Here is an 8462-nt window from a genome sequence, read left to right on the forward strand (position 1 = left end):
CGATTAGAAGAGCTCAATACAAATAAGTAATTGAAATCAATTAGCAAAATTTTGATTAGGAGAATGATTATTTTGGGAAGAGGAAATATGGGTCATAAAGCATATGCATCTTTTGGTAGGAAGCTGCTGTAATGTGCAACTTTTTCAGAGTTTTGGTCACAAGCGTGCAAACTTGAATGATGAAAGCCTTGCACGTTAAATGACTTCTAAAATTATGAAGATAACTGAGAAAAATAATTGAAATAGTGTTTCTATTTCTAACCAAGAAAAGAAAATAATATATTAAAAATTTATGATGGATGTGCACACAACAAAGTGAACTTCTGTTTTCCAATTTCCCCTCTTTAATATTTGTATTACCCCTATGCCAACAGCTAAGAACCTCATACATGATCTCGTTATCAGACTTTATCATCTAGTTTATCAGTTACAAGGGGAAGCAATTCCATCCGATTCCTCGGAGTCCGGGGAGTTCTTGGAGTTCCTGGTGGTGGTGGCTGCTGGGAAAGCATGTGCCTCACATACCCGTAGAATGTACATCCCACTAGTGTAATACCACATCCAACGGCATTTAAAGCTGAAATTGGATTCCGGAAAATAAGCCATGAAACCATGACAGCAACTGCAACCTGTAAAGAATCAATGCAGAACTATGAAGCGTAGGGACAGTGACATAATCAGTTCCTGTGTCATAGAACTAATTGGTTTCTGCATTATAATATGGGAGAATTACTATGAGATCCCTGGATTTTTCGAAAATTCACTAGTTTTTCACTATTTCAAAATCACTCAACTAAAACGCTCTTATTGTGAAATTAAACTCTTTAGTCATTTTGTCAAATACACCGTTAATCAACCTATTCTAGTTTTGGTCAGAGGGGCTAAATAATATGAATATTTAAAATTGTAGAAACTAAATAATATATGTAATTAAAATTAAAGGGGACCAAATAGCATAAATAATTTAAGGCAACTAATAGATTTTTTAATAGAAGGACTAAAAAGTTGTATTTTACAAAATTTAAAGACGTTTTAATTGAGTAATTTTAAAATAAGGATGAACTGGTTAATTTCATAAAAAATCAGGGACTTGATAGTAATTTACCCTTATAAATATTCAGAAACATGGTTTATTGGAAAAATAAAAACAGCAGCAGTATGAAAGCAAGACAATTGATGATAGCACACAAAGCAAAAGAAATTGCAGATAACTCAGAAATACATGCAACATCTCAGAGAGGATGTTTAAAAGAACATACAAAATAAAGATATGACAAGCATGTGAGGATTATTTGCAGGACCACAATAAAAATGAAAACAAATTTAATGCAGTAATTTTAAATCTTGAAACTGTTCATGTAATCTAGAATTGCCAATAGATATCAACTTTTCTTAATTGGTCTTACCTTAAGGTTTCCAGCAACATTGAATGTGACTGCAGTTGTGGAATGAATCACATAAAAGATGGAGAAGTTAAGACAGAAGGCGAGCACTCCAGAGCTGAAAATGATGATAAGGGCAGACCAGACAGATTGGTGAGTGTAAAACCAGTCTACAACCCCATTACCTTCAAGTAGCATTGCCGGTACTCCCAGGATCATGGTTGCGAACGGTGCCATGTAGTACACTGTGTTTATGCTAAAAAGTACAACCAAAAAATCATGAAAAGAAAAAGAAATCATATTGAATAGTGTGGCACTAAAATCTGGCCAAAGAGTTCAAACTGCAAATTCTAGTATCTCACTCAACCCAAAAAACGGAAAAGAAAAAAAAGCAGCAGAAGTACAAACTCATACACTAGTAAATGAGAGCTTTTCAAAATTTTCATCTTTACTTCATTGACTTTATATGATTCAATTTAACAAGCCAAATGAGAGGCCTATCAGCATTATCATTAACACACCTCATTGTCAAAAGAAAAATCCCAGAATGTTTTCCTAAGATTGCTCTTGAAGCACCCAAATCTAATCCAGTAGGTTTCAGAGACTTCAATTCTATTTTCCAATTCCTGACTTCTCTGCTAATTCATATAATTAATTCCTGTATTCATTCACAAAAGCTGTTTTAATGGCATGTTGCACCTCCAAAGCAACTCCACAAAAAGAAAGGTTTCTGTAATGATTTTGAATAGTTTAACAAGTGATCACAACCTGTACTATTTCTGGTCATAGCCATTGCATTTACAGAGTGTTTGCTATGCATGGTGACATTCATATATCCATTCTCAGTATCAGAGTAGCATGTTATGATTTTAATACTACAAATTATATTCAAATACACAGTTAACTTCTAGTAGTATAGATCCAAGAATGTTACTCTAATAAGATTTTGACACCACATATTGCTTGAGGTACATATCAAAGATTCAAAAGACTATATACATATATATATATCTCAACTGCCGCTCTACCTGTCAAATTTATATCCATGCAGCAGAGATTCTGCAAGGATTGTCTTTGTTGAAGTGGCCAAACATCCAAATAAGGCAGCAAAAAATCCAAACATGTTGAAGCTAAGCTCAGTAACAGAAGTGAGGAGTATTCCTCCAACAATAGGTACTAAAGACGCCCAAATTCTCCAATCAAAGTATTTTCTCCAAACCAACCACTGCAAAACAACTGTCCCAATCCATAGAGGTTGATATGACAACATGAATAGTACAAAGCAGGAAACAAATGTAATAGCTTTTGCTGATGATTTATGAGGCTGACCTGTGGTTGCAGGAGTAAATGACTTGATCGTTTGCATAAATGAAACAGGAATGTAACGTAAGCTTATATTCCCCAAAACTATGTTGATGCAGAAGACAAATGACATAGGAAATATCCTTCGCCAGCGATCTTCAGGGTCAACCACTATTAGCGGTTTGAGCTTCAGCACCTTGATTACTATATATGCTCCAATAGATGAGCATATGAAGTGAACACAAGATACTGAGAGTGGAAACTTGAAATCCAATTTCTGTAGAAATAAGCCATATCAAATTTATATAACTCCAATAATGCCTATAAACATCAACCAAGCTAGTCCTCAAGAATATACAAACTTTCAGGCAAACTAGACAAGAAGTTAAAAACAGTAGGCTGTAATATTTTTTGCCCATATCCTTGTCAACAGTCACTTTCTGACTTAAAGGAAAAAACAAAAAAACAAAGTGATTGATCATAGGTTAACCAGATGCTTTTCCAGGTAGGAATATGGAATTAGCCAAAGCCCAAATAGCAGAACAGTTGGATTCACAAAAATAAAATAAAATAAATCAAAACAAAAATAAAAATAATAGACAATGAAGCATCAATTATGATATAAACAGCAGCACAAAACTAAGATTGATGTCAGTTCCCAACTCCACTATAAATATTTTAAAACCCATAATCCTGCCAACCCAAACCACATCTAGCTTAAAAGCCCTTCAAAATTAGACCTTACAACTAGTTTGGCAGTGCAGAATCTCAAGCAAATATAAAGAAGACAAGATTGCAAAGTATCAAAAATTTTTAATGGGCAACTTCCTGATGTAATAAATCAACAAAAAGCAATGGAAGCAAACAGGGGATCTGGATCAAGGATATAGACATCTAAAATATTTTCTGCTCTAATTTCGCCATATACCCCTCTCCCACCAACTCGCTGGCTACCCCAAAGGGAAAATAAAGCCAATAAGAAAAGAACAGATGTGGATCCACTCTTTCCTCCTCGTGTCAACATATACCACCCAAATGAATTCATTTCATATAAATTGGCAGCAAAAGTTACAAGTTTCCATTTATCAGTATTAACCAAGTGATGTACATGTTTCTAGATCTATTTTTTAGTTGGCTAAATAGATAGGAACATTGAAACCAATCATGACAAGGTGCATACGAAAATGACAGCCTTGCTGTTAGTCATTCTAGATATAATGAATGCAAAATTCTTCTGCAATAAGAACCGCTTGACAAAGATGCAAAAAAGCTAAGGGGCTCCAAAACAATTTAAAGTAAAAAGATTGAAAACCTCATGACCAGCTCAACCACAACCACCACATCTGGCATTTTGTCTGCTTATAATACTAAAAAATGTCAAGGCTGTATGGCAAATATTTATGTCCATCTACATCAAGTTTTCTATAAATTATTTAGCTCAGCTGATATGCACATGGCAATTGGAATCCTTAAAATATACAAATAGCTGAAAATATAAAAGCCTTAAAAAGTTAAAATGAACTTCTTTGAATCAAAGTATAGCCAAAAAATGAAACGTCTCAACTGAAAATAAAAGAGAAGGAAGTAATTTTCTCCAGAAATCAATAACATCGATTAACTAAAATTTCAAAATTAAGAATAACCAAATCATAGAAAAAAGTTATTCCAGATTCAAGCATTAACGCACACCAGGAAAATGAACATCAAAATTAAGATACCCACAAAACAAGAGACCTACAAGATTAGCATTATTGCATAATTCAGCATACCCATAAAACGAAATCGACAAATATTCATAGCTATAACGAAATTAAGCTAACCCTTTAACAAAATCAAAAAGAAAAATCAATAGAAGCACAAAAAGACAACCAAGTCCTCATGCAAAGTTATAGAAATGAAAGAAAAAGGAGCTTTTTCAACAATCAAAGAAACAGAAAATAGACCTGGAAGATCCACTTGTTCATGATAATAACTGTAACATTGAATCCCCACCACTGAAGAATAGCGAGCAGAGATCTGAACGCGGTCCACTGAAACAGCATACTCTCCTCCATCTCTCTACAGTTCTCTAACTCTTCCTCTCAAATTCACCCCAAAAATAAAAAGGAACAGATCCAAAACCCTGCAATTCACCTTAAATTGACTCTCTTTTAAGCACCCAATTCAAAACAAGGCAAGTAGATAAAGAGAGTTGAAGCCAACTGGGTCTACAAAGAGAGACGGAGAAAGAGGGAAGCAAAACATAAATAAAAAAGAAAGGAAAACAAATAAAATTAGGGAATCCCTAATAAGAAAAACAATGTGAGGGAGGGCGTAACGGAGCAGGCAGCTCTTCTTCCATGTGATTTGCCCCTGTCTTCCTGTTTCTACTGTTTTTGTATTCAATTTGAAACGTCTCTCTCCCTATTTCTCTTACTTATGGATGCTGCCATGGGGATTTCATTTCTAAATCCAATGCTAATTAATCCAATTTTTTTTCTAATTTTTGCCCTTTTCATTTCTCATTTAATCCTTCTTTTCTTTCCTTTTTCTAAACAAACCCCTAAACGTTATAAGATTTTGATTGAATGGCCCCTACAAATTTACAATTTGCAGTTTAGGAGACTTCCAAGGAAAATGTACGATGCCCAGTGGCGGATCTAATAGACTGGCAGGGGTTACTGTTGCTTAAAATTTTAACTCTTTTAAATTTAAAAAAATTAAAATTAATTTAATATACTTATATTAAATTTAAAACATTATTTGGATTTAACATTAACTTACATAATATGGTTTAATATTACAATAAATACAATTTTCATTAATAAAAAAAGTATAGGAAAATATTTTCTAGTACAAAGTGGGTAGCTTGGAAATTGAAGCAAAAACAAATGGGAACTTTTTTTCTTTCTTCCTTTTCGGTGAACATGCAATATTGGTGGAAAAGTAGTGAAGAAGCCATTATCAGCCAACTTGGGACAAATACATCACATGGCTTTCATATCTTTAGGCCATTGAAAAATACAAGTGTACCTAACTTCCTATGAATTGCCAATTAAGTTCATGGCAAATCTTCATTTTCATAAGGCTAAAATGCTAAATTTGGAGAATTTATCATCAATTGTGCAAGGTAAGAAGAGGTAGGGTATTCATTTCAGCAGTTGGAAAATAGGTGATGTATTGTTAATAAGGTATCTTCATGAGAGTTAAGAAATTAAATCATAAGTATGAATTTTTTTAGAGAGGATGTAATTTCAAATATTTAAATTTATGGATGTAATTATAAAGTAAGCCTTTCATTATTGATTTAATAAAAAAATAAAATAATTAAGAAGTGGAATATAACCAAAATTCTAGAAATCAATAAAGAAGACAATATGGTTCATTTTCTGTGGTCAGTTCTGTCTTTGTTTCATGATCATGACTGATATTAGAGTTTTGAAGAACAAGGCAACGTTTAAAAGCCATAAACCAAGGCACTTCGGTGAAATTTAAACAATACTTAAAGATTAACTTAAGACTTTTCTTAAATAAGCAAAGTCCCTACCTTTTCTTCACTTACTCCATTTTTTTTTAAAAGACACCATTGATTTTAAATTATTCTTTGTTTAATATTCTAAAATATCACATACAATAATTTTAGAATCCATTTCCAATTTAGTTTCGAATAGAGATTATCGATTTAATCAAATTTTACTCTTGAAATCAGAAATTATTGTTTTATACTAAACCATTACGGTCTAATTTATTAAATACAATCATTTAATCAATAAAATTTTAAATTTATTCGAATCATTTTTAATTTAATTTATAATCCAACCTGTATCGTAACTGAGAGAAGAGCCTTTCTTTCGATCGAACTCTATTATCATATACAAATGATTCTTATTTGCACTATTATCTCTATCTCTATCTCTCTATATAAAGAAAACCAGTTTCCATACATTGTTAGGTGACAGTCCAAGAAACAAAGAAAATAATGGCAAAAGTAGAAAGTAATTCCTTGAGCTGTAATAATGTGAAGACAACTTCTGATGGGAAGATGAAACAAAGCTTTCATTGGCCTTCTATTGTTTGTTTGATAGTTCGTACTAACTTTATGGATATAAGATTTAGACATGGTTGATGTTTTTTTTTATTAACGTGTCTGAAACATTTATATTTGTAAAGTTAAAGTATTCATTAATACAATATTCATAATTAATAAAAGCAAAATATATATTTAATAAATTTAATTTCAATACAATTATATTAAATTAATTTTAATTATGTCTAATAATGATATAATTTTGAATACCTTATTCTTTTACAAATTAAAACACCACACTTAAATGTAACCTTTAAAATGTTCTTCATATCACACAATGAATTTTGAAAATTTTAGCGGAAGAAAATAGTAAGAGTATATTTGATATTACCATTGGAGTTAGGATTGATAATTTTTTTAAAAAAAATATATATTAGATTAAAAAATATTAAATTAATTTAAAAATTTTGACATAATTTAATTATAAAAATAAATAACATAATGATAAAAATAACAAGACTAATTGAGATCATGATAAGTGCATACTTGATATAGAAAGATTCTATAAATTATGATAATCGCTTCAACCAGTGAAAAAGTCTGACCTACAAGATATGGAGATCGAACCTCTAGCATCATTGACCTTATCAATTTACGAGACAATCATTTCATAGTTTGGAATCAACGAGTAAACCTGTTCAAAATATGCGGGACCTTGTTATTATTATGATTACCCGACAGACATGATATACCTTATAAATAAGGTATAGACTAACTGACTCAATATTTATTAGCCATTGTACATCATTAATAAATCGTATGATACATCTGTTACAATATATTATTATCTAAATTGAGGAGACGTGAATCAAAGCATACAAGGATAATCGGAGTATAAATACCTTTAAACCAATCACATTAAAAGATAGATTTTCAGTTTCATTGAGACATTATATATAGATCCCTCTCCAAATCTTAATTTTCACGAACTGCAAATCAAACTTATTAACTTCCAACTACCCATCCAGATCTATTTATTTTTCCATCCATACGTACACCTCTTATTGAATCTACCAAACCTCATATCATCACCTAACAACTTACTTTAAAATGCTTTTTTCAAGAATATCTAAAATATCATTTTCTGAGAGTGATTTTTTTTCTTTTATTTTCATTCTTAATGCCAAAACAAGCTCTAATTGCCATATCTACCTTAAACCAAAACTTATCTAACAAGTATTTCCGCTCAAAAACCACTTCAATTAAATTATTAAGAGTATTCTACTATTTATACCAATTGATTATATTATATAGAATACAATGATAAAAATTTATTGATAATACCTGTGAATTCTAGAATATTGACATTGAGTGGTTTCAAATTATGTGAGGTTTTGAATTTAAGCTCTAATTGGAGCAAAATGCATATAAAAGGGCTCTAGTCCTATATTACAATGATTATATAGGTTAAATTTAGACTATTCAAGGAATAATCTAATACCAGAGTCCGAGGCCTAGAAACCAAAAAACCTTAGGAAGAAAATATACTACGGCACTACAGCCACCTTGTTGTGCAAGATATTTCGCCACTTGAAAACGGTTGCAATCTCCTTCAAAACGACCTGAAAGATATCAACGATAGAGTATTATGATAATTTTTTTTCACATAATAATCGACTATTTTCTAATTAATATTTATTGATTAATAATTATATAGCTTTATAATTATTAGTTTTCTAGAGAATACAATAGTGTGATTTTTATATAAAATT

The 8462-nt window shown here is 31.3% G+C and overlaps 1 protein-coding gene across 1 annotated transcript; it reads right to left on the reverse strand.

The window, feature by feature from the left end:
- Positions 1–234: 234 nt before the first annotated feature.
- Positions 235–5113, reverse strand: LOC110609423 (UDP-galactose transporter 1). The gene is made up of 5 exons (XM_021748986.2): positions 4628–5113; positions 2712–2961; positions 2411–2618; positions 1407–1638; positions 235–629 (listed from the first exon to the last, which is right to left on the reverse strand). Exons 1-5 carry the CDS (start codon positions 4736–4738, stop codon positions 402–404), a joined length of 1029 nt encoding a protein of 342 aa, XP_021604678.1. The 5' UTR covers positions 4739–5113; the 3' UTR covers positions 235–401.
- Positions 5114–8462: the final 3349 nt, after the last annotated feature.

Source organism: Manihot esculenta, chromosome 2, assembly GCF_001659605.2.
Source record: "Manihot esculenta cultivar AM560-2 chromosome 2, M.esculenta_v8, whole genome shotgun sequence".
NCBI lineage: Eukaryota > Viridiplantae > Streptophyta > Magnoliopsida > Malpighiales > Euphorbiaceae > Manihot > Manihot esculenta.

What these genes read in the sequence shown, in the direction of transcription:
- LOC110609423 (XM_021748986.2), bottom strand. Translation starts at nt 4,738, where the DNA reads ATGGAGGAGAGTATGCTGTTTCAGTGGACCGCGTTCAGATCTCTGCTC. An exon ending in TGAACAAGTGGATCTTCCAG is followed by an intron (nt 2,962 to 4,627) that starts GTCTATTTTCTG and finishes TTATTTCTACAG; the next exon opens with AAATTGGATTTCAAGTTTCC. An exon ending in ATTTACTCCTGCAACCACAG is followed by an intron (nt 2,619 to 2,711) that starts GTCAGCCTCATA and finishes GGATTGGGACAG; the next exon opens with TTGTTTTGCAGTGGTTGGTT.